General features: G+C 38.6%; 1 protein-coding gene across 1 annotated transcript in view; it reads right to left on the bottom strand.

Annotated features, from left to right (window-relative positions):
- The window catches only part of LOC104374501 (lipoxygenase homology domain-containing protein 1), a 191,891-nt gene that overhangs the window by 77,655 nt on the left and 87,945 nt on the right, over positions 1-26,291 (bottom strand). Inside the window, exons 26-32 of the mRNA XM_086609313.1 lie at positions 21,462-21,616; positions 20,745-20,823; positions 17,556-17,637; positions 15,097-15,152; positions 14,917-14,949; positions 6,720-6,889; positions 119-338 (exon numbers count right to left, since the gene is read on the bottom strand). Of these exons, the coding sequence (XP_086465439.1) occupies positions 119-338; positions 6,720-6,889; positions 14,917-14,949; positions 15,097-15,152; positions 17,556-17,637; positions 20,745-20,823; positions 21,462-21,616 (795 nt within the window). The remainder of the gene's footprint in view (positions 1-118; positions 339-6,719; positions 6,890-14,916; positions 14,950-15,096; positions 15,153-17,555; positions 17,638-20,744; positions 20,824-21,461; positions 21,617-26,291) is intronic.

The raw sequence follows: 26,291 nt of genomic DNA, 5'->3' as shown, positions 1-26,291 counted from the left end.
AGTTGCAATAGAGAATTTGAAGATATTCAATTCAGACAAAGTGCTGTATTGTATCTGTGACATTGATTTCTTTTCAAGAGGTTAGTTTACATCGTTTATATCTTCTCACTGTTTTTACCTGGTAAAGTTTTCCGGCCCTCATTGACTGTAGGGAATTCTTTCACCAGTTCTTTGTCTTCTCTGTTAAGAGACAGCCAGCACTTACAGTCAAAGTTCAATTCTTGTTTTGTATGTAGCTCTTCTAAGTGGCAAGACTTCAAATGCCAACCCTCAAAGCCTGGCACATCATCACAGCTGACCCGAATCTTGTATACATCTCCCAGATCTCCAGTCTCAACCTGCAACAAATATCATGAGGAAGAGCATACTGTCAGGACTGACTCATTTACAGAGATTTTTCCAAACAGTGTAGAAGTCCTAAACTTAACATAAACCAATGGAAAAGCTGAATCAGAGGCTGAGATAAGTGTGATGGGGGAATCAATCCTTCTCTTTTTCATGGTATGATCACGGGTGAAATTATCTCCCTTATTTTTCTCTGTTCCCTTGTTAGTATTGTGAGCATGATACTCCACCATTAGGGTGAGTCAAGGTTAAAACTAGAGACGTCTGTGCATTTAAGCTCTTTAGACAAAAAGTAACATGTAAAGCTTTGACCCTACTGGATAAGAGAAGCATTAACTTACAATTAAAGGTTCTGATACGAGCAGTCAAGTGAGGTATTAAAATTAAGGATAATTACCATGAGCCTCAAAAGTTTTAACTAAATTATCATTTGCAAAATGATTAGATTCAGAATGTGAAATTTCTTTATAACCAATTCTTTGGAAAAGAGAAGGGATATTTCTGCATAAAAGTAAATCATTAATGTTACAGAAATAACTCTGTAGAACGACACAGCCCTGTTGCCATATCACATATGGGAAATTCAATATCTGGTTACTGATTGTGGGATTCTGTGACATCTGGTTAAACCATCTGACCTAGGGCTGTGTGAACTGAGATGATCAAAATGCATCAAGCGTTAATTTGCTGCATGACATTAACCACTGCATGATAAGTCTTCTGAACACCAGGAAGCAGAGTGCTGCAGCCTTTCACTGACAACTGCAAGGAAGACAGGGTGGGAAGTGATTTTCTAGTGAAATAAGATAGAACTGTTATTTTTAAGAGGTAACAATTGTTTTTAAGAAGAATCAATACAAAAAATGTTGCCAGTGGCCATGTTCTTCTCTCATACCACTCTTTTTTTTTCCCCTCCAGACTAGTCACAACAAATGCTTTGGTGACTGTTGCCAGCAAATAAACCCTTTGTGCACCCAGTAGCATCACAGTAAGAAACAAGTTTGTCTTACACAATCATGCTCTGGGACCAGCAGCATCAACAGCAGACTGGCTCCTAAGACAGAGTATATATAGAGCTCCTAATAGATTAATTTGTTCTGCTTTTCAACAGAGCTCTGCACTTGACAGCCCTTCACTGCTGACCTATGTTGCCTAAAGCTCGTTCGTGTGCCTTTGCACAGTGGATGCATACATGTATCAGTATGCAGAAGTATCAGCTACCTCGTCCTTATTTTCATTAGGGAGGAACCATATAAAAACTGTGGTTTTGTCACTTTGGGATAAAGTTGGCCACCGTCATTGATACAGAAAGAAAAAGACAGATAGATAAGAATAGTAAACCACCATTGATAGATAAGAAATAGTAAACCACCAGGGAATGAAGAGGAACAGATAACTGAAAATAAAGCAACCTGTCAAAATCATTTTACGGGAGCTTGAACTGTTTATAATGTAGAACTTCTGAAAAAAGGCCTATGGTAGGAAGGAATTGCACTTGATAACTTAAAAGATCCTTTCCAGTCTGAATTTATTAAGATAACTGTTTTAAGTGGTTGCCTTGCCACTTCTATAACATTTCAAGATTCAAGGCATTGTTCTTTAAGGACTAGAGAAGAAATACTTCCCACTGTCTACGTAACAGCCCCGAGGCTGCAGGGAATCTCTCAGCTCCTGAACCATAACTCCACAGTACCCACAACAGCCACACAGACGTAGCTTTACACTGAAGAAGAGGGCACCAGACTTCTCTTTTCTCTAAGCCTAGCCTTCCCTGCCTGTCTGCATGCCTCCCTGCATACAGAACTCACGGCTATCCCAGACTATGATGCGCACGTGAGGGGGCTTATGCCTCATGGATCTACCACATCCTCACAGATTCCTGACTCGTTCTCTACCGTTGCCTCATGAAAAGGGAAATACGTGGGCAGAATTTCATGCCAAGAGTTTTTCTTTCATGCTCTGTATGCTGCAAAGGATATCATTATCTATGGCAGACTAAGCGGTCTAATTCCTCCTAAAATATGCATTCATCTCTTATTAAATTTATCAGGAACTGTTTGGGTTCATTTAGAGGAGAGCGCACAGGTTCTCCACCTATCTAAACTACAGTTCCTTCACAAGCAACAAAATCATTACTTCTTTTCTTTCAGAACCAGACTACTGACTTGTAAAATTACTGCCTGCAGATTTTCTGTCTTGTAGATGGACCTCATGACTGTAACACACACTACTCTAAATGCCATGCACAGATTATTCCATGAAGCTCTCTGGTTTGGAGTTGCAACATTACAGAATTTGGTTATTTTTATATGATCGGGCAAGCTATACCTCACATTTACTTTGTCTTCTGCTACCCAAATAATTTTCTGGGCTTCTAAATTGTCATAAAGACATGTGTTACAAACCTTGTAGGAAATGCACAGATGAGATAGATAAGAAAATAATTTCAGAATATGGGACAGACTATTTAAAAGACACTATTTTCCCTTTTGTTTCTAGAATCACAGTTTCAATTAATTCCATGACTGCTTTTGAACTAGCAAGCACTAGTAATCACACTGCCTATGATCTGTGGAATTAATCACCAACTATTTTCAATAGAGTGTATTAGATATTTCTCACTTTTTCATGATTTTGGTTTTTTTTCCCCACAGTTCTGGCCATGATTAACCTTTCTGTTCAGCTCCATCATTGTAACACAGCATTGCCGTTACATCATTCTTATAATCCTTTTCTGAGCAATTTACTATGACCAGTTTCCCTTTGGAAAACGATACCCTATCTTTGATTCCATAATTGGCTTTTCCCTTCATTGATGCCTATTAATTGAGGTAATATGACCTTCAAAGCAGAGACAGACAAATAATCCATCACAAAGTATATATCTAGTGAATATCTTGGTTTTAAGTTTGCAGAATGTTTGCAAGAGGACACTTTACCTTGTTTTTTATTCATGATCATAATTTCCTAATTAATTTTTCCACATTTATTTCTTCTGAACAGTTTTATGTAATATTCAGTACTTGAAATCTTAGCTGAGTTGGGATGTGATTTGTCATATATTAAACAAAATAATATTTTTTCCCTTACATGATTGAAGGAGCCCAACTCTTATAATCAAAAGGATGCTCTGGCAAAGCCACTGGGGTTTTGAAGCTCTCAGAGACAGATGAAGATGATTAGAGAATGTAATAATATTTTAAATCTTTTCCTTTTTGACTCACACAGGACTTCTCCAAAGACATCATGCCTAATGTAACTAAAGCTTTGTAAAATTTACTGTTTGGGTACACATTTAAATTAAATTCTTTATCACTCTCCTGTTTAAAAAAAAAAAAAGAAAGAAAAGAAAAAAAAGGTGCTGAAATAATTCTAGTTAAAAGGGTGTGGTCAAAGCATCTTAAAATTCAGCTGAACAGCCTTCTATCAGGAACTCCAGAAATCCTGCTGCTTGTTGTTTGGACCATCATCTCATACTGTGGAGAACACATGGAGTATTGCATTATGTGATTTAAAATTTTCTGTCACCCCCATAGTCTTTAACACAAAATACATTTCGTATTTATTGTGTATTTACAAATAGTCCTATTTGCAGAGCTCTGTTGCTCATTTCATACTACCTGTGCTAGTGCTTTGGAGAATAGTTTTAGGGATTCAAATTCCACGATCTGTCAGTCAATGCATCTTTGCATTTTATGATTCTCTGGATAATAGAATGTGCACGGTACACTGGGACTCTCCAAAGGTATGCTTTGACATGCTTACTCTGTAAGTAACCAAGAAACACTGACAACTGGGAGAAAGATATATATAGTTTACAAATTTACTCAGTTCCATGTAAGATCAACAGCTGATGACTATTATCACCAGACTACCAAGGAAAAATAATCTACTGCTGAACTGTCAGTTTACTTTCATTTTCCCAGGTTTTTTTTCAATGTGTTTGTTCATTGGAGATGGCATGATTTCTTGCCATGTTATCTTCAATGCTAGAACTCCCAGCAGACTCAATAACATTGACACATTAACCCATTTCTCAATTTATTTATTGGAACTAAGGTGTTCTAATTAAATGTATTCTTATTTAAGCAGCTTACCCATTGTATTACAGATGTCTGAGACAATTGAAACCCAACAACTGTTCCTGACAGCATGCTAATATTTTATCTTTTTTAGCAATTTATTCTTTATGCTTGCTACATGCAATTAAACTACACCTGTTCTTTCGCAGGAGTTGGTTAGAAATACTTTGGATCAAACAATCATTCTGAATACAATACACATAGGTGCACATATTTGTGGGAGAGCACCTGGAAAATCAGGAATTTACATGCTTTCCTATCCTCAGAGTGCAATAAATGTATCTCTGAGATCAAAATTAAGCTTACTGTTTCAAAACAACATGAGCTGCTTATAGCACATAACCTGTTGTTCTTTTTACTGCACTATATTACTAAGAACATTTGTCTAGGATCAGGATCTTGGGGGGTTTAAAAGTTTATTTACTCCAGCTTGTTGGAAAGCTAAATTCACAGTTTGTCCTCCTTGCGATATCATGCTTATGCCTCCAGCCTGCTGCTACAGTGGGAGAACATGAGCAAAGCTTCTGCATTCTTCTGAATAGCCTCAATGAGAACAAAGAAAGAGAGAGCAAAAAGAAACTGGGTTTGTTAGCTGAACCACCTAGAGAAGATATGAAGGCATTTATGGAGATATCTGTGAACCCAAAATGCTGCTTTTTAGCAGACTCACTATTCTGTTTTCCTTAGAATGCCACAAAAGCTGTAAAATGCTGTAAGCAATGCGGCAAAGAGACAAAATTTCAGGTACCGTAAACGATGCTCAAATAGTATTAACTTCGTCACACAAAGCAACAAAAACAAGGACACAAATAGCTAAGGGGAAAATATGGGCACTAACCTAAATCTAATCCAAAGTATGAACAAGCATTTAGAAAGCCGTTGGGGGTGGAAGCCCAGTACGATGAGTACAGTTCTGTGACACCTAGGATAGTGGACTATGAGGGACAACCATGACTGACACCTAACAATACTAATGTCTCCTAGCATGATGCTCAGTCATTGAAATTAGGTAATCTTAACAAGGAATACATGCCATCTGGGAAATTACCAACAAGTTGGATGTAGCACAGGTCTGCTTTATGGAGTGACGCTTGCCAAAATTCAGCCAGCTGGTGTGGTTGCTCCATACATAGATTCTGCCTCTATTGACCTCTTCAGTTTATGTCAATGGCTTAGGAAGCTCCTTTTGTTGCTCAGTGTGTTTCCTGTCTGTTTTCTGATAAGCAGCTACTTTCCTGTCTTTAACAAGTGTCATTTATCTTTCCATTTAATCCCCATAAAGCTCCTAAATCGCTTTAGCTTGTTATTTAAATTGAAAACTCAGCCTGGATCATGTCATTATGATGAAGCTTTGACGACATTTTCTAAATGTAGTTTTGCCATTGTTTTCAGAATGTGTATTACAGCCTTTGAAAAGTATTTCTGAGCTTTACAAAACTGCTTTGAATTGTGAGCTATTTCTCTCATCTCACTGTCGAGGAGCTGCACTTCACGCCAATTGACAGAATTTGCAGTGACTTAGCCTAGAAAGCTGGGACAGAATTTGAACATTAAAAAGATGCCTCAGATGAACTCTCTCAAAGCAGCAGGATGCGTGCCAGGTGTACAGGTAGTCAGGACCGCCTTACGGTTGAGTTTAACACTGGCCATATATCTGCTGTTGCTTCAGAGTTCATCATCCTTTGATGTGCGTGAATGCATTCTCCTGTGATTTTTGATTATCCAGAAAAATCCTCTGCCTGCTGGCCTGAGAGACAGAACTATTTTGGAGGAGAGTGGAGGCTGCTTTACAAAGACTGAAATAAAGGAAAGAAAAGCCCACTCATGTCCTCTGGGAAAACTGTCCAATCCTTCAACTGCATTCTCAAATAATTGTATATTGCCTTTTGTATAAACTGCAACTCAAGAATCTTTTGAGAATTAGAAAAAATGCAAGATGAGCTGATGAATGCAATAAATTACACAAAAGGGACCAATTTTCTCCATGATATATACGCTTGAAGGCACTGAAAATTCAAAGGGAACACTGCAGCTGGCTGTAGTAGAACAGGACTGGGGGAAGGTGTCCTTGCCAACAGCACGGGAGTTGGATCTTTAAGGTCCTTTCCAAAACATTCTATGATTCTTTGATACAAACAGAAGATGACCCAAGATCTAAAGTTATATCGTTCCATTTTTATAAATAAATACGTCATTTGTACCAGTCAAACTAATATTCCATATATATGCATATCTTTTGGCTAAAGAGGAATGTCCTGACAAGCTCTGTGTAGTTGTGTATTTATGACTTACAATGAATTCATCTGTTGCTCTGGGTAGAAAGCACACGTATCCTGGTGTTTGTGGAGACAGCAGAAGCTCATCACTTTTGCCCTTTGAGCCATAAATCACAAGGGTCCTTTTACACTCTTGTGGCTCTGGGGAATCTCCATCTGTTTTAACCTGCACTCGCCACTGTTGTGCTAAACAAAATAAAATCATCACAATTTTAGTATCACTGGCAGAGAGCAATGAATGTTTTTCTTACTATTACAACAAAGAATTTAAAGATTACCATGAACTTATATAACATTTTACAAAAACAGACGATTAGACATTCCTTCTCTTGAAAATAATTATATCTTAAATAAGACTCGATAAACATAAGACAACTGTTGAATTGGGAATGAAAACAGAAATGAACACCAAAGAAGCAGAAAAAGGAATATTTGGCTAGGGTTTTGTGTTCTTTATGACAAAATAGTTGCTTTGCAGTAATTAATTTATTAAATTTCCATTCTTAAAATGTTCATAGGTAACATGGAAAATAAAGCTAACATTTTGAAAGACTTGTATGTGCGTATATCTGTTTCTAAGAACTGCTTGCTAACACACAACTAATCAAACAATCAAACTCGAACTTATTTTCTCGGATTTTTCTAACCTCATTTGTCATGTTCAGTCTATCCCTTTGTGAGATCAGATCATTCATTGGAGTTGAATCCAATATTTAAGGAATTCCAAAGAAGCATTTGCACTGACCTCAGCTCATGGCTTGGGTCTTTCAAAGGTTATTTTTGGTAGGTGACTTGTACTCGTAACGACGTTTGAAGTCCAGAATGCCAGCAAGAAGCTACAGAAAACCATTCCAGGTGTAGAAAAAATACCATGTCTTGGAGAGTATAGATTAGAAAGTTACTTAACTGCTTGAATGTGAATCTTCCCCTGAATTCAAATGAATTATTTGTAGAAAAGACACTTGATCCTGTATGGCAAAGGGAACTTAACAGTGGAAGGAAATCAAAAGCATATGTTTAGACTGTGACCAGTACTACGATGATATGATAATTTGCTAACAGGATTAAGATAAAGGAGAATTATTTCATGACTATGTGTAAGCCTACAATGCAATGTGCTGACAAAATAAAGTTTAGAGTAGTTTAATTCAGAAATAAATTGGATGTGATTCTTTTTCTTACAGTACCAGGTACTTTTTTCATGCCTTTTGATTTCTTCCTGTTTGGAGATGGAGACAGAGTGAAAAACTGATCTGTTTTTCTTTATTTATGATTTTCCCCCTTTTTTTTCCACATTGTTTTCTTTAATTAGTTCTGGTTTCCCCCTTGTTATGGAAGCTTTTTCTGCATTATATCTGACTGTTCCCTGACTCCTCTAGGCTCAGCTACAAAACAGCAGGCAAAGACGCATCTCACGGTCAGTCTGCTGAGTAACACACTAGCTGAAAGGATACTTCCATCTGAACTCTTTTGAGTTCATTTTATTTTTTGAGATCATTTCCAGGAATGAGTCAGATGTACGTTTAAGATCCACACTTTGCCTAATGAGGAACTTTTGTTGTTTGATGTATGTGCCAGCCTTGCATTTTATCTCCTTGTGCCAGGTTGGCATGTGGTACCCTTCAGGGTGTCACACTTGGTGAAGTCAAGCATCGTTTGAGCTTCTGCTGTTTCTGAGCACTCCGAGGGTTTATGAGCAGATTCAATTTTTTACAAAGACTCCCAACATAGCCCTGAACCTCTTATCCTCTCCAACCATGCCCCATTTTGAAGGCTGTCCCAGGAACACAGCAGAGGGGAAATTAAGATAATTTTGCATTACCGTTTTTCCCAGGTGAGTAATGTTTTTCATCTCTGTAATATCCCTCTGCTCAGAGAGAGCAAGATTCAAGTTAAGAGAAAGCATGGATGCATAACTGCCTGTTCCTTGCTCAAAGAGGCAGCATGATTAGAGAAGATGTTTCAGACAAGGTGATTTATTTTAATTAATATCCATGATTGTGTCTTTAATTATTATTTCAGAAGGAAGGCTAAGACACCAGTTGGGAGTTTTCCAGGAAATAAATCAGAGGTTAACAGATTTAAGGCCTCTTAGCATCTGTGACTGTTTGTTCTCCTACATTTACTTTTAATGCTTCTACAATTTGGTAACCAAGCTAACCCAGGCTGACTACATTTTCTGTCAGTTCAGCAAATTCATTTAACCTGCTCATGACAGAAAATGAAAAAAATGTTTTGTCTAATATTATATTCACTTAAACAGCTACTTGGTAAGGATGGCTACACCAGACAGGAGGCTGATGCCAAATACCTATTGTGTTCAGTGACTTCTGTATCTCTTTTCGAGATATTCCAAAGTCTTCAGTAAGTTCTGAAAATCAGATAGCGGGCTTGAGTAGGCCATCTTCTGTGTTCCGTATACGTTGACACATTAAAAAAGAGACTTTTGCCTGGATACTACTGAACTGTGTTAGTTTCAGAGTGACTAATGTGTGAGTACTATTAATAGTACAGTACTATTGTACTGTTAGGTTATGTATAAAGTTAAAGCCATTCTTTAGCAGTATGGTGACTGCTAAAATGAATGATGGGGGGAAAACAGATACTTGTGAAAAAATTCTCAGAATTCTTTCTTTTCTAAAATAATATAACCAAAGATCTGATTTCACATTACAGGGATCTACCCAGAGATATGTGAGAAGTAGATGCCCTTTTCCTTAGAGAAGGTCTGTTAACCACTAGTTTGAAATCTGAAAGATATTTGCAGAAAAATTGTGAAAATCAAATGTGCATTGACTTCTGCACAGAGCAAACTGGGTGACGTAAAACACAAATTCAACATTTTGTAGTATAATACAGAAAACTGAAAGAGGAAAAGGTTTTTTCTGGTTTTAAAATATGAACAATTTACATGTTTTTAGAGGATTGCCACCATTGTTTTTACAATACATTATTCCAGATTTTTTATTGGATTTTACTGGTTTTTGGTCTTAAGACCTATAATGGCATTCACACTTTGCCAGATATAGGAGCAGGTTGCTTACTTGCCAGAAATTGTAGAAATTTGTGTTGCCTTTAGACAGAGCAGTCAGTCTGCTTATTTTATTTTCTTAGGAAATTCAGCCTCCACCTGGCAATATATGCTATCATTGCTTTTCAGAAGCAAGACCAATCCATTTACAATTTGGGAATTCTGTGATTATTCTTACTCCATTAGCAAATACTGGCAAGGTAGAGAATAATTTAAAAACAAAGGAAGTCATATGAGAATTTCTGCTGTTTTTTCTTTTCTACATGCCTTAATACCAACAACCTTGCACAACACACGATGAGTGGGCCTAGAAATATCTATTAACTGAAATCTGTTCATCAATATTGAAATGTATTTTATGCATTGCCCACAAAAGCCCACAATATCACAGAGCATCCTACAGAAACCACAATACAGGAATTCAGCTCCTTCTAACTGACTGCAGCATGGACAGCATGGAATATACTATGGTTTATCTCCTTGTTTTGAGATAAAATCTTTCACTATGTACTATTACAATACTTCACCTATTTTGAGGCAGAAAAGGAAAGATAAAATAGAAGATGGAAGCAATAAAATTTCCCTGCAATGTAGGAAACATTTAGAGAGTGATTTAAAGTTCCATTGTCCCTCAAAACAACTTAATTATTTGAGAGCTGAGAGCAGCTATCCACCTTCGCTACCAAGGCAGTCTCTTTTTTCTCTTCTCTAGCATGAAACATACAAAGCAGAATCAAGAGAATACAAATAAAGCTGTTTCTATGCTCGATTTGCCAGAGCCTCTCTGTAATCTACAGATGTACAAAGATTACTGGGAAAACTTTGCATTTTGGCAGAATCCATAGCCAGCAGCAGTGTTCACAGGAATCTGGGATTTATGCTTCATTAAAGATGGCATAATGCCAGTCTGGCTGAAGAAGATTGAGAGCTCTCAAGTAACCTGCTTAACAATGATGACTTTCAAACTCTCTGATGGTTGAACATCTTAGCAGCTTTATCCAAAGAGAACAAGGTTTCTGCCCTTTGAAGTGACTCACTCTGATGTTTTGTAATCTTTTGTGCTGGTTTGGGCTGGAATAGAGTTAATTTTCTTCTTAATAGCTAATATGGGGCTATGTGATGCATTTATGTTGAAAACAGTGTTGATAACAGTGTTGATAACACAGGGATGTTTTAGTTACTGCTGAGCCGTGCTCACACAGTCAAGGCCTTTTCTGCTTCTTACACCACCCACCAGCGAGTAGGCTGAGGGTGCACAAGAAGTTGGGAGCTGACTCCAACTGTCCAAAGGGATATTCCATACCATATGACATCATGCTCAGCCTATAAAGCTGTGGAAAGAAGAAGGAAGGGGGGGACATTCAGAGTGCTACCTTGTCCTCCCAGGTAACCATTACACATGATGGAGCCCTGCTTTCCTGGAGATGGCTGAACACCTGACTGTCTTTGGGAAGCGATGAATGAATTCCTTGGTTTGCTTTGCTTGCACGCACAGCTTTTACTTCTACCTATTAACCTGTCTTTATCTCAACTCACGAGTTTTCTCACTTTTATCCTTTTGATTCTCTCCCCCATCCCACCAAGGGGGAGTGAGCGAGCGGCTGGGTGGTGCTTAGTTGCTGACTGGGATTAAACCACGACACCTTTGTTATAGATCTTACCTAAGCACATTGATCTTAATCTGAAAATCACTAAACAGCACTGAATCATGCCAATCGGCTTTTTACTACTTCCCCTGAAGCCCATTTGCGGAGTGCAGCTCATATAGAATGGATGCTCCATCCCTGGAGGTGTTCGAGGCCACGTTAGATGAGGCTTTGAGCAACCTGATCTAGGGGAAGATGTCTTTCCCTGTGGCAGGGGGTTGGAACTAGATGATCTTTAAGGTCCCTTCCAACCCAAACCATTCTATGATTCTATGACTCTATGAATACGACCACATGAACAAATTAAACAATGGCTCCCTAACATCAACACTGCTGCTTGCCTCTTACTCAGTAAATTTATATGACATGGAAAGTTTTCACTTCCACTGTGAGTGAGACTGCTTATCACTACTTTCTGCTCTACCATGTGAAATCTTCACTGCTGCAGCTGCTGGGAGAACTTAAGCAATTACTTTTACTTCCAAGACTCTGCATTTCTTCAATTTTTTTTTTATCAGCTCTAATCCTGGTACTGTGTCATGATGAATTGACACAAAAGTCAGTACAAGACACCTTTACAAACCCCTCACGATTGTTACCCTCCTATAAAGCTCAGTTTCTTCACATGCAAGGTCTAAGAGATAACCACTACAACACCACAAATTAAACTGTGAACAATCCTGAGATCAGTCCTGCTCATCCTTCATAGATTCATAGATTCATAGATTTCTAGGTTGGAAAAGACCTTAGAGATCATCGAGTTCAACCATCCCTAATCCCCATTAAACCATATCCTCAAGTAGATCATCCACCCTATTCTTAAACACATCCAGGGGTGGGGACTCAACCACCTCCCTGGGCAGCCTATTCCAGTGGCTGACAACCCTTTCAGAGAAGAAATACTTCCTAACATCCAACCTGAATCTCCCCTGACTAAGCTTATGCCCATTTCCTCTTGTTCTATCGCCCAACACTAATGTAAAGAGCCCTTCCCCCACCTCCCCACCATCTTTTCTCAAGTATTTGTAGGCTGTAATCAGGTCTCCCCTCAGCCTCCTCTTCTCCAGGCTAAACAGCCCCAACTCCCTCAGCCGCTCCTCATAAGTTTTATTTTCCAGCCCCTTGACCAGTTTAGTCGCCCTTCTTTGGACTCGCTCCAGGAGCTCAATATCTCTCTTAAAGCGAGGGGCCCAAAACTGGACACAATATTCCAGGTGCGGCCTCACCAGTGCCGAGTACAGTGGCAGGATCACTTCCCTGCTCCTGCTGGTCACACTATTCTTGATACACGCCAGTATCCTATTGGCCTTTTTGGCCACCTGGGCACACTGCTGGCTCATATCAAGCCGGTAGTCAACCAACACCCCCAGGTCCTTCTCCGCCAGGCAGCTCTCCAGCCACTCTTCCCTGAGCCTATAGCGATGGTTGAGGTTTTTATACCCCAAGTGAAGGACTCTGCACTTGGCCTTATTAAAGCTCATGCCATTGGCCTCAGCCCAACGATCCAGTCTGTTCAAATCCCTCTGAAGGGCCTCCCTACCCTCGAGCAGATCGACACAGCCTCCCAGCTTGGTGTCGTCCGCAAATTTACTGAGGGTACATTCAATTCCCTCATCCAGGTCATTGATAAAGATGTTAAACAGAACTGGACCCAGCACTGAGCCCTGGGGAACCCCACTGGTGACCGGCCTCCAGACGGATTTAGCCCCATTTACCACCACTCTTTGGGCCCGGCCGTCCAGCCAGTTTTTAACCCAAAGGAGGGTGTGCCTATCCAGGCCAGCAGTTATCAGTTTCTCAACCAGAACACTATGAGAAACTGTATCAAAGGCTTTACTGAGGTCTAGGAAAACTACATCCACAGCCCTTCCCTCGTCAACCAGGCGGGTCACCCTGTCATAGAAGGTGATCAGGTTTGATTGGCAAGACCTGCCTTTCATAAACCCATGTTGACTGGGCCTGATCACCCGGTTAACCTGTATGTGCTCATTAATAGCACTCAAGATAACCTGTTCCATGACTTTGCCCTTTTTTTTACGTAAGACATAAAAGCATGATCTCTCAGCTATCTCAGTTCTTCATTGGAATGAGCCACTGGGTAAAGAAAAGACGGCTAATGGGCAATTCAGTCTAAGCTGATACATAGCTAATTGGCAGAAAAGTTCCTAAAAAAGTTCTTCTCCTTTATATCTTAATTATTCGGAACGTCTAATCTCAACCTAAGAAATCAGCACACATTCTTTGGGTTCTCCTGGACATCTTGACAGTATGACATCAACATCTCACAAACTGATTAAGAATAAGCCCCTCCTTCTCCTCTCATAATCAAAATACGGTGTCTAATCGCTCTTGACATGCACAAGCTCTCAGCAGTCTGTGCATCTGTGCCTTCTTATTATAGCAAAATAAAGAATGAAGCTGTACTGGAAAAAAATTTAGATTAGTAGTAAAATACAGTCTATTTTCTGAACATAAGGTGAAATAGATATTATGGCTGCATCTCTGAACTGTGCTCTTAACAGAATGCAGAATCCAATTCCAAGTCACTCGTGAAAATCAAATTTCTCTGTGGGAAAGCCTTTACTTATCTGAGTTAATCTGTCTCCTCTTGTCAGAATTATGTTGCCATGGAACAATAAAGATGTTGGCTAAACTGTTTGATCGAATGCAAATGATTTAATTTTCACTGAAACTGGAATCAGATCAAGAGATCAGGGCTCGTCCTACCAAAAGCAAGTCACTGTTTCCAGAGCCAAATGTAAACATTAAATTTTTTATTTTAGTTTGTCTCGTACAGTTCCCAGACACAGTTAAGCAGAATACACATTTACAGTTAAATGTTCATAAGATACTTGTGTCAGTCTGTTTCTCTTTTCCGGTGAAACATAAGGGCGAAACATAAGAGAGGGTATCTTAAATTTTAAACACTTACGAGGTACTAGTGTACTACAGTGATGGGACCATCTTTGTAGGTATAAAAACAGACAGTTGGGTGCATAGTTTTTTATTGAAATATTTTTCCTAATTCAAGTAGATTTAGGCAACTGAAGGCATATACTACGTTTAGCTTCACTAACAGATTTGGAGTTTAAACTTGCATTATTTCTGGCTACTTTGGGAATACCCTGATGGATTTTGACTTGAAAATGCTTCCACTGACACTTCACAACACATTTTTCAACTTGATAATGTTTGCTAGAGGATGACCTGTCCCCATATATTAGATGACAGTGACATTGGGATAAACAAAACAACACTTGAATTGCATCTCAGAGGAATTCCTGGCTGATTTCAGGACAGAATACTAGAAATACAAAGAAAATCAGAAATAGTTTAAGAGCATCATGTTTTTCTCAACTACTTACAAAGGCCTAGTCCTTTCTGTAGGCCACTGCCAGCCAATTTGTCTTGCTTTTCTCTCACAGCTGATAGTTTACATATACAATGAGGTCACTTGCTCACATATTTATCATTTAACACTGAAGTGCAGATTAAATTCAAACAGCGAAAACAACGGTGTAGAAAACAACACTTACCTTTAATGAATGCTTTCTTTGAATTGCCATCCTCTAAAATATGAACAGAAAAAAAAATATTAACAAGTTTTATTATCTCTTTTCTTCTTAAGTTACAGTCTTATTCATAAGGATTCTTCAGTAATAACTAAGCATTTAATATATACTATAGTTCTAACACGAATTTTCTTTAATACTTACTATTGGCCGTTAGCTCCCTCTCAGTCTTCCCATCATCTTGATATTCATCTAACCATCTTTCGTTGCAAAATGAAAATAATATGATTAATAACAACTATCAGTATATTACAAGTAATTTGACAGTTACATTCTCTGTCCAACAGTATTTTTTTATACTTTTTTATCAAATTATGCCTTGAAACTACTTCCTAGATTGAATTGTCTTTTCTACATTCGTCATAGCTGCCTTTATTCATATTAGGAGAATTTGGCTTACTCTGCTCCAGGCAAATAGGAATTTTCATGGTAGCAATATGAAGTACTATGGTACTATATGAAGTACATTAAATGAAATGTTAAATATTTACAGGATCAGAGACTTAGCTATACATTTGAGGGGGTTTATATAACCTGCAGTAGTTAGTTATATTTATTGTACTTAAAATGATATCTAACCCCTGCAAGTCTGGAAGTTTCTAAAGATTCTGTAGATCTGTAGCAATGCACTGAACTGTTCTTTTTATTTTCCTTTTCTTTTATATTGATGAATCTAAGGATCTTTCCTGAAATATAATTTCACTACAAGCACACATCCATACTCCTTCAGTTGATCCCCCTTGCTAATATAAAACTTTACAGCCTTTAACAATCTCTCACTTAATTAAAAATAAATAAATACTTACTCACTATCAACATTTATTCTATTGGCTCCATGTTGATGATGTGTTTGTTTAAACCCAAGGGTCCATAATATATTTCTCTTCTTGTATATAACAAAACTCTATGAATAAATCTCATACGCATGAAGTCTAAACTGCACTGTACTTCAACTATTGTTGCAATAAATAGCTTGATTAACTTTTGTGAGCTATCTCTTCATTCCCTACTAAGAAACAAAAGATCACTAGCAGTTTCTAAAAATAAAACATAAACTTTGACACATTGGCAGCACTGCAGGCAATGACAGGACTCCTCTAGTTCAATACATAATGTCATGCATCTTTTTCTAAGAACTTCATAATTTTTTTTGACAAGGCAGTTTTACAAAGAGTCCAAGTGTCTTCATTAAGTATCACTCTCTTTAGAGAAGTCTTATAAAATCTCCTTGAAATTAAAGAAACAATTATTTTCTTCATCTTCTTTCCCAATAACCATCTTTAATGCACAGCAAACCAATTAAAAAGTCTAATAGCCAAAAAAAAAAAAAAACCCAAACCAAAAACCTGATCATCTGAATAACAGTTTTGAGAGGAGTAAATGGTTCTTACCTAGTCATTTCCAGGAAATTTGTAAATTGAAACCCTGGAGTTTTTTGTAAACAGATAGGATCTGTCTTTACCGAACTGCTAAAGATTTTCAAGACTTTAAGGTACAGTTCCCAAAATAACATAGAATCATAGAATGGTTTGAGTTGGAAGAGACCTTACAGATCATCTAGTTCCAACCCCCTTGCCATGGGCAGGGACAACTTCCATTAGATCACATTGCTTAAAGCCTCATCCAATCTGGCCTTCAACACTTCCAGGGACAGGGAATCCACAACTTCCCTGGGCAACCTATTCCACTGACTCACCACCTTCAGAGTGAAGAATTTCTTCGTTAGATCTAATTGAAATCTACCCTCTTTCAGTTTAAAGCCATTAGCCTTTGTCATATCATGAAAACTATTTCAGCCATGTAACTCAAACTCATAAATTCCAGAAACCACATACTGTAGAACATAATTAGCTGGCCCTAAATTACAGTTCTTCACATTTTTTCTATTGTATTAAATACACTAATATAGAAATAACTCATACAAATCCTTACTTTCATCTATTGGCTTATTTTATGGGCTTTTTTTCCGTTACAGCCATATGATTCAACTCAATGACTGCCAAAGGTTCAGGCTGCAGCTGTCACAGGCAATAAAAAAATTGGAAAAATAGGCTGTTTAGTAATTGTTAGAACTGAGAGAGTCAAGCATTTTCCAATTTCGCCCATGGCAGCAAAATTTTAGACCTAGTAAGACAGACAGGTAAAGATTTGCTAAATTAAAGAAAATACTGTAGCTCTCCTTTACAGGAAAAGTTAAAGGTCTTTCCAAAGATTTCCGGGATGTATATATGGTTTCCGGTGACTGAGAAAGAGAAACTGATCAAAATCAGTGCAGTTAGATCTTTACACATAATACTTTTAAAAAGATTAGAACTGAAAGCTTATTTATTTTCATGTAGTCTCTGTATAATTTAGATAAAAGAAAGATCAATGGACCTTTTCTTCTATGCAACAGTTGGTTTTGGGCATTAGGCTACGACTCTGTCTTATACCAATATAGCAACTTTGTTCTTTCTCTTCAACGGCAAAATTCTGCATCCCTTGTATGTTGAAAAACTCAGGCTTTGCTCATATATCTAGGTTGTGCGCACATGCCTGTTCTGCAATTTTTTCCTGAGATTGCTGGCAGTGTAACAAATTCTTTTTCTCCATGAATGGCATACCTATTACAAGGAAATACAACCTCCTGTGCTTCCTTTCCTTCTTTATGTTTGATGACAATCTTATCCAGGAACCATCCATTGCCTGTGTGGAAATGACAAAAGTTTACCATGTGAAATAATACATTTTTTTAAATAAATTTAAAGAAAAAAAGCCCAGATTTTCTTTTTCCAGCAGCAACATAAGTCATATTAAGACAGAGATCGGGTAAACAGGTAAGATATATTAACAGAATGAAGGCTTCATTATTCTGTGTCTGTTGCAAGAGGTACAATGTTACTTCTTTGCTTGCTCTGTTTTAGTTTTAAGAAGGGTGGGTTTTTCCTTGGAAAGAAGTATATGCATACATCTGTGAACTTCCAACACGATTCACATCCCAATCTACATCTTTCGATTCCTTGTGATCATGGACAAAGTTGTTTATGCAGTTAACTAAGATCATTGTGAAAGCTGGAAATTTTGGTCCTCTGTCAGTGAAGTTGTTATTGCATATACAAGAGTAATCATTAACACATCATTAAGACTACGCTCTCGTTTGAAAATGGAGTGGGGCTGCAGCCTTGGAGGGGCTTCATATGTCTAGCTGCCAGTAAATGGCAAAACTGAAGATCGAAGGATCCAGAGCCAGCAACTGGATAGACTGAGTGTCTTTGGCCAACTGCTGGAGGCCTTATACATCCATGCAGTATATATATGTATATATTTGCCATTGGACTGTCATTCTGATCCGCTGGAGAGGGTAACAGGATAAGGCCATTGGTGCTGTTTATGTGAGCTCTGAGTTCCAGTCCTTGTTGATCTGCATGGCCAGCCATGTACCTACATATATGTGTTTTACAAATGTGTTTGTGTGTGTACCTAGGAGGAACACATACTCAGCCTTGCTACTAGGGGGACTAGCAGGCATGGAGCTGTGCAGCATCACTTCTGTAGGGCTACTGAATTCATCCTCTCCGTTAACAGCAGTAACCACCGCCACATCCATGTTGATCTCTTAGATCACTTCCAAAAACCATCCTAGTGACTGGTACAGTTATCCTGCAAAGTGCTTTTCAAATATTCTGTTCTCACTGTGTCTGCACCACTCACAACTTGTCATATTGCTTACGAGGTGTTGCCTGACTCATACCACTATTTATCAGCAGATTGTAGCAAAACAGCATAAAGAATGTTTTGGTCAGAAGCAGACGACTGTCCTGTTTATTCTCATGCTCTGCCTCCCCAGCTGCATCTGAGTCTGGAAGTCCCTAGAAGGCAGCAGCCTCTGTCCCATAGGGAGGGCTTACACAGGCAGTGCATGGAGCAGAATGGCATTTCCCCTTCAAGACTTCAGGCTCAGAGCACATCAGGACACTCTGCAAGTTGCTTCTGTCACCATCCTATACCTCAGATGCTCTTTCACTGGAAGGAGCCTACTAGCCTGGCCAAGGCTAAATCAGTCAAGTCACTTTGAAACAGGCCAAAAATGATGAAAGGTGCTGCTTGTATAAATGTCCAGGTATGTATGGAAGGTTTCTATGGAGGAGAAGATTCTCTCAGCATCACAAGACATCATCTAGTGACTCACACTTGATCAATGCCAAAACCCTACTGCCTAGGACAAAATTCCTTTTCTTTCCTCATTCTCAGTGGCTGTGGGAAAAGACCTATGCCCTCCAGTCTCAGAGCCCCAAACAAAGCCTATGTTTCATGATCCTTTCAAGACAGTCTTCAAAACAACACTAAAGACCTTCTACCCTATCACTCAGGCAAGTTATACGATTAGAAAAAAAGACAGCCCCAACTCTAAAGGAACCCTTTTTTCTCCCTCTCAACCCCGAAAAGACTGGGTTTCTAGACAGTCCCTCTCCTGACTCACCATGCTTTTCCAGCTCTCAATCCCTCTGGTCACCTCAGGCCGGGCTTATCTGGGGCTAGTTTTGGATACAGTTCAAAAAAGGTCTATGCTGACTACAGCGAACAATCATTTGAATTACAGAGGCACAAATTTTGTTATACATAGAATTCAATCCATTGTCCCATTTAGACAATCCTCCAAAATCACAGATTTTGAACTTCATTGTCAAAGAACATCTTAAGATAGCTGAGTCTGGTTGCAGATTTGTAATGCTGATCCTGTGATATGGCTATGATGCCTTTTAAACAAGAGATGAGGTGAGAGAGCATGGTATGGTGTCCTGGGGAGTAGAGTGAAGGTAAGCTCCACCACACTGCCTTCTCTGTTATGTCTTGGCCTACTAGAATGTAAAACTCTCAGATATACAATCATCCATATTGCTGATGGCAGCAAACTCTGGAGAACTTCGAAGATACAAGAACCAAGTTTACATCCCATACAAAGGCTGCACTAATAAACCTACTTCTGTTCTAGTCACAATTTGCTCAGAGACTTAGAAAGCACAGACAGTCGGCAAGATGGGTGTTGCTTGATGTCACTTCAGAACAGAGTAGGGTAATAGTGCTCTTCTCATCTAGTATGAGCGTGGCCCTGAACTGCTTTAAAATTCCTTTTCTTCACTTGACTTCTTCATAGCCACTAATCTGCAAAAATATTTGCAGTGTTTATGTCTTCAATGTTTTTAAATGTTAGCCTTCTCTTCATTTACATCATTCCAGAGGTGCCCACCTCAAGGTCCTGTATCAAAAATTCTTCTCATCACAAAGTTATCTCTTTTTTTATTAAAAAATCTACAATCTGAATGCAATGTAACTTACTGGAGCAGCTCTGCATTGACTTGCACTGATTAAATAAATAACCAATTCTTCTACTGCTGCCCAAAGCAGCAAGCACATTATGCTATAGCTACTCAGAATTTATTTGGTAGTAAAGCAGGTGTAGAATATCTTTAATTTCATTCTGGCCAGTCTTCACTATTTGTCTAATGAAGGATTGTTTTACCTGTGTGAGCAATGCTTTCGTGAGTTTTCTATATGCAAATAAATAGTGCTTTCTTATAAATAAACTCAAAAACCAAGAGTGGAATGACATATTTTACATTAAACTGATGTCCTTTTTGCTGTCCATTACTGCTGTTTTTCACCATCCCATTACAGTGACCAGTCTGCGGGAAGACGTTTTATCACTGCAAGACCTTCTGTCACATTTTATATGAAGGATGCAATATAAATAAAGTGCATTGTGTTTAAAAAGGACTTGAAAACAGATTGGTCTCTAGGAAGTTAAATCCTACCTGGACCAGCTCCATCATGGCTAATCAGAACTTTCTCCAAGTCTCCCAGTGAGACAGCCTTTATGCAGAAAATATCCATCTGTTGAACCATACAAGGAAAATGATAAAGGTCTTGAAGACAGCTCTTGCTTTGACTATAACAGTACAGAATAGGGGTTTTTTCTCTTTTTTTTTTTGCAAAATTTATATGTGTCTTATATTGGTCCTGGCTAGTCAGTGGCAATCTTTTAAAGTTTTCTAAGGTAAATAACACTTTTAAATTGCTCCACAGAGACAGCACTAGATTCCTTTGGCATGACAAGTTGCAAAGGATTATTTTATCATCTCTGTACTACATTTTCTAGCTCTATCTGCTTCACCAAGATTGGAAAACATACTTGGGAGTAAGGATTTAGAACTTGATTTTAAAATTCACAGTGATCTGTTCAGGAGAACAAAAATTTTTTTTTTGGTGTTACCATTTTAACTGTATGTGCAACATAAATAACCAAGAGTACTCAAATTCTATTGTGCAATTCCCAGTAAATGATTGCTCCTGCAGATAAAAATTATTCTTATGATGTAATTCTGTAAGTAATTTTGAATAAAGAAAATGCATGAGAAAATGGTAAACTGCTTGTATAAAACTTGTAAATCAAAAGATATTTACACTTGTTGAAGAAACAGTTTGCTAGCCATAATTTACTCTGATCAGAACCAGCATTGTTTTTACTTTACCTGTCCATGTCGAAATTTTATATTATTATTCTCAGATCTATGGAGCTTTCTTTTGCCAGTGTCTCCTCTTGTCCCAATGAGGTTGATATAAACGTTAGAATCTGTTTCAGCACCAAGTTTAGCACCCGTGTATACATGGACCTCATACACCAACACTAGAAAAAGACAAAGCTTGAGATTATCATTGTAGTTTGCACATGATTCAAAAGATTTCCCATCGAAACTTTGCCAGAAGACTGCACTGACTTTCAAGTTTGGCAGTAGCAACAGCTATCCATGCATAAGTCACTTCCAGGTTCAAATCCTGTAATTCTCTTCACAAAAATACCAAGCTTAAAAAAACACAATATGTGGAGTATAGCTTTGCATTGTTCAGCAAAGCAGCTCATCAAGTAAGTGTTCCCTAGTGCTCCATTTTCTCCTCTCACTCTCTGTTGAGTATTCATGATTTCAGGATCTAATTTACAAAGTCTCTCTTGGCAAGTTATCTGACAACCACCTAACCTAGTCAAGGTCTCAAACAGTAGCTGCATTTCACTGGTACCAAGGCATTTTCAACTCCAGATTTGTGCAAACCAGAATTTTCTGTGTGGCTAACAGAAAAGGAGAGAGTCTCCTTAAAAGGAGAGTAGCAATCACAAATCCTAGAGGTTTTAGATTTTCACCTCACATACAATGGTGGGCAAGCAGATAAATGTGCTCCCTCGTCTATAAAAGGTGTACACTCAACTTGCTTTTGAAGGTTTCAACATTTATCACTAGTTTATAACACTCTAAAAAACAGTTCTCAGTTAAAATATGTTTACAACTTTTTCATCCCTCTCCTACTCTAGACCAAAGTCTTACACACAAAAAATAAACACTTATCTTCAAAGAATTCTGGAATAAAATTCAGAGTTACTGTATTAACATATTTTGCACCACATCAATATTATCTTTATAATCATACAGATATGCAAAGTTCTTTTACAAAATATTATTTGCAGTAGTCACAATCTATTACATTTAATTTCAGTTTTTCTTATTATGACTTCTAAAAAAAGTTTTCCTGTTTGCATCTTAATGGCAATTTTTCCATGCAGTGTTTCTATTCTAATCACAGCTGGTCATTTCTACTGCTATGTAGTAGATCACAGAGGAGATTACTGTTTCTCTAATGGGTAATTTTAATAGCTCTTGGGAGTGAAGAAAGGTAGCAGAAGCCCTAAGAAACACAATTAAAAACCACTTTCAAGAAGGAACTAAGACAAAAACAGAAAATTACAGCAAAAATACTTGAAACTGGACAATATTCTACAAAAACTAATTAAAATACTATTACTCTTTTACTACCAAATATCTAGTAGAACCTGACATTTCCTTAAATTTTTAATTCACTGGACCCCAAGGCAGCTTATAAAACTCAAATATTATGTCATTCACCATCACTGAAGAATAGCTATTTCTGATTCCCAGTGGAGAAGCTAAACAAGGAGTAAAATAACACCGCAAATACTTAAGGGAAAAAGCCTCTTATATACGGAAAGATAGGAGGGAAATGTTGATGGATAGACTGTATGCTTAACCAAATTGGAATATTTTTTTAAAATCTCTATAAAATTAACCTAAACTGGAAAAAAACAGCGTTTACAACTTTTTATCATTATTACAACTGTGACTCAAAATAGGAGTGGTGACCCTTGGTCAGTTTTATTATTTTCTGTAACTCCAAGCATTCACTGCAGCTCTTGCATCCACACATTAGTGTACCAACACTTATGCCTGTGACATAAGATTGATCTAGATAATACATACACATCTTCAAAAATTTGGCAGAGCCTTACGAAAACTAGTTTCAAGGTTTTTAACTCAAAAGTATCATGTTAAAATAAATGGTAGATATGGATGGCAAGTAACAAAGATAAATGAATCTGTTTATTAGCATAATTAGGCTATATATCCAAATGACATTTTATATCATAACTCTTGGTATAATCATAACTGTGTGCAGATTAGCAACAAGAGAATATAAGACAAACAAGAAACTGTTCAAAGGACAGAGGATAAGACGCAACAGCAAACTGAATAGAAACATGCAACAAAGCAAAGAGCCACACCGATCATGAAGGGGCAAATTCTTTCACAGAGTGAAAGGAGAGAGATCACGTTTCCAAAGGAAAACTAACAACTATATTCATCTGTGACCAGCCGTTTGAATGGTAGGGCTGGACTACACTGGAGCTAGGCACTGGGGATTAGTAAAAGCAGGGACATATCAACATGAAATCTTCTCCATGCTTTTACATTCTAACTTACATTCCCAGTTTTGAAAAAGCAAAACATCTGTGGGAGCTAAGAAAAGGTATAGACTGTTTGTGTTATGACTGTTTACATACAAAGATTAATATCTATATTATTTACACCTACAAGTAATTTCCATGATCAAAACCACAAAATTTAAGTAACTGTAAGCACAATTTTAAAGCATATTCAAGGCTTTTTTTAAGAATCCCTTTAAAAATAAATGATTACAAGAAGAAAACACCAACAAGTTCTTTCATTTCTGGAGAGAGACCAAACCAAATGGATTAAGTACAGGACACACCAGAACAGAGTAAGAGATAATTATAACACAACACAAAGATATTAACAGATAAATAAATGACAGTTCCTTTTGTAGCACTGTGCATCTCTGCAGTAACCAGAGAGATGATAATGATCTAATCAAATACAGCTTTCTATTGCTACAAGCCTAAATAAATCAGTCTGAAGTAGAAAACATGCACATGTTGAAATATAAAGAACTGGAAAATATTTTCCATAGCTCCCTGTGTCTATACGTCTCTCACCATCTGGAAAATGTTAGGTCTGACATTTATTTAGGCTACATGATCTGCATTATTTATAAAGGAACCTTAGAATCAAAGAATCATAGAATGGTTTGGGTTGGAAGGGACCTCAAGATCATCTAACCTTCTTAACAAAAAGATCAGTTGGTGCTTTAAATTTTTGTAAAAATTAACAATACCGTCTGCTCTATTAGGATAACAAATGGAATGTTCATTTCCCTTGACCTGAGTATATATTACAACGCATTTTATAGGAAACATACAAAAAATTAAGCAACAAAAATATTCACTGAAAGAACCTCCTGGACTGTGGATGGCTGGCTGAGTAGGTCTTCCAGCAGATATCAGGATAGTTGAAGTCCCCCATGACAACCAGGGCCTGCATTTGCAAGACCTCTGTCAGCTGCCTGTAGAAGGCCTCATCAACCTCCTCATCCTGATCCAGTGGTCTGTAATAGACACCAATAACAGTATCACACATGCCAGATTGTCCTTTAATTCGCACCCACAAGCTCTCAACTTGCTCCTGATCTGCCCCTGGACAGAACTCAATGCACCCTAGTTGCTCCCTCACGTAAAAAGCAACTCCATCACCTCGCCTTGCTGGCCTGTCTTTCCTGAAGAGGACATAGCCATCCATGACCACATTCCAGTCATGCAAGCTGTCCCACCAAGTCTCAGTAATTGCTGCCAGATCATAATCCCCTGATCGAACACAGATTTCTAACTCCTCCTGTTTGTTCCCCATGCTGCGTGCATTGGTGTACAGGCATTTCAGAGAGCCAACTGAGCACGCCGATTCCACCCTAGGAGGGTGGGAGACCTTATTCCCTGAGCCTGGTTATATCCCCCTTCCCCTTCAAACCTAGTTTAAAGCCCTCTCGATGAGCCCCGCCAGCTCATGAGCAAGAATCCTTTCCCCCTTTGAGACAGCTGAAATCCATCAGTTGCCCTCAGACCCGGTTCTGTGAAAGCCTCCCCATGATCAAAGAACCCAAATTTCTGTTGGTGGCACCAGCCTCTGAGCCATCTGTTAATCAAGTGTGTTCTCCAGTTCCTATCTGTATTCTTTCCTGCCACTAAAGGGATTGAGGAAAACACTACCTGCGCTCCTGACCCTTCAACCAATCGCCCCAATGCCCCGAAGTCCCTTTTGATGGCTTTTGGACCTCTCTCTGTTACCTCATGAGTTCTGACTACATGACCAATAATGGATAATAATCAGAGGGCTGTACCAGACCAGGGAGTTTCCTAGTGACATCCCTGACCCAGGCCCCAGGGAGGCAGCAGACTTCCCTGTGGGTTGAGTCCGGTCAACATATTGGCCCCTCTGTTCCCTTCAGAAGGGAATCACCTATGACAATTACCCTCCTTTTTTTAATAGAGGCAGTCAGAATGCGTGAGGCAGACTGTCTCACCTTAGGCAACCCTCTGGGTGGGCCCTCATCTATATTTTCCTCTTCTAATGAGGTTTTAATGCCGACAGCAGTCCGACTAGGCTTTGGTGACACCTCCAAGTGTAGAGTCTTGCATTTGGGTAAGAACAACTCCATGTACCAGTACAAGTTGGGGACGGAACTGTTGGGGAACAGCACAGGGGAAAGGGACCTGGGGGTCCTGGTGGACAGCAGGATGACCATGAGCCAGCAATGTGCCCTTGTGGCCAAGAAGGCCAATGGCATCCTGGGCTGTATTAGAAGGGATGTGGTTAGTAGGTCTAGAGAGGTTCTCCTCCCCCTCTACTCTGCCCTGGTGAGGCCGCATCTGGAATATTGTGTCCAGTTCTGGGCCCCTCAGTTCAAGAAGGACAAGGAACTGCTTGAGAGAGTCCAGTGCAGGGCCACAAAGATGATTAAGGGTGTGGAGCATCTCCCTTATGAGGAAAGGCTGAGGGAGCTGGGTCTCTTTAGCTTGGAGAAGAGGAGACTGAGGGGGGACCTCATTCATGTTTATAAATATGTAAAGGGTGACTGTCATGAGGATGGAGCCAGGCTCTTCTCAC

The sequence above is a fragment of the Tauraco erythrolophus genome, chromosome 3 (genome assembly GCF_009769465.1).
Source record: "Tauraco erythrolophus isolate bTauEry1 chromosome 3, bTauEry1.pri, whole genome shotgun sequence".
Lineage (NCBI taxonomy): Eukaryota > Metazoa > Chordata > Aves > Musophagiformes > Musophagidae > Tauraco > Tauraco erythrolophus.
The sequence above is the reverse complement of the archived record's forward strand: the minus strand, read 5'-3'. Positions and strand labels throughout refer to the sequence as shown.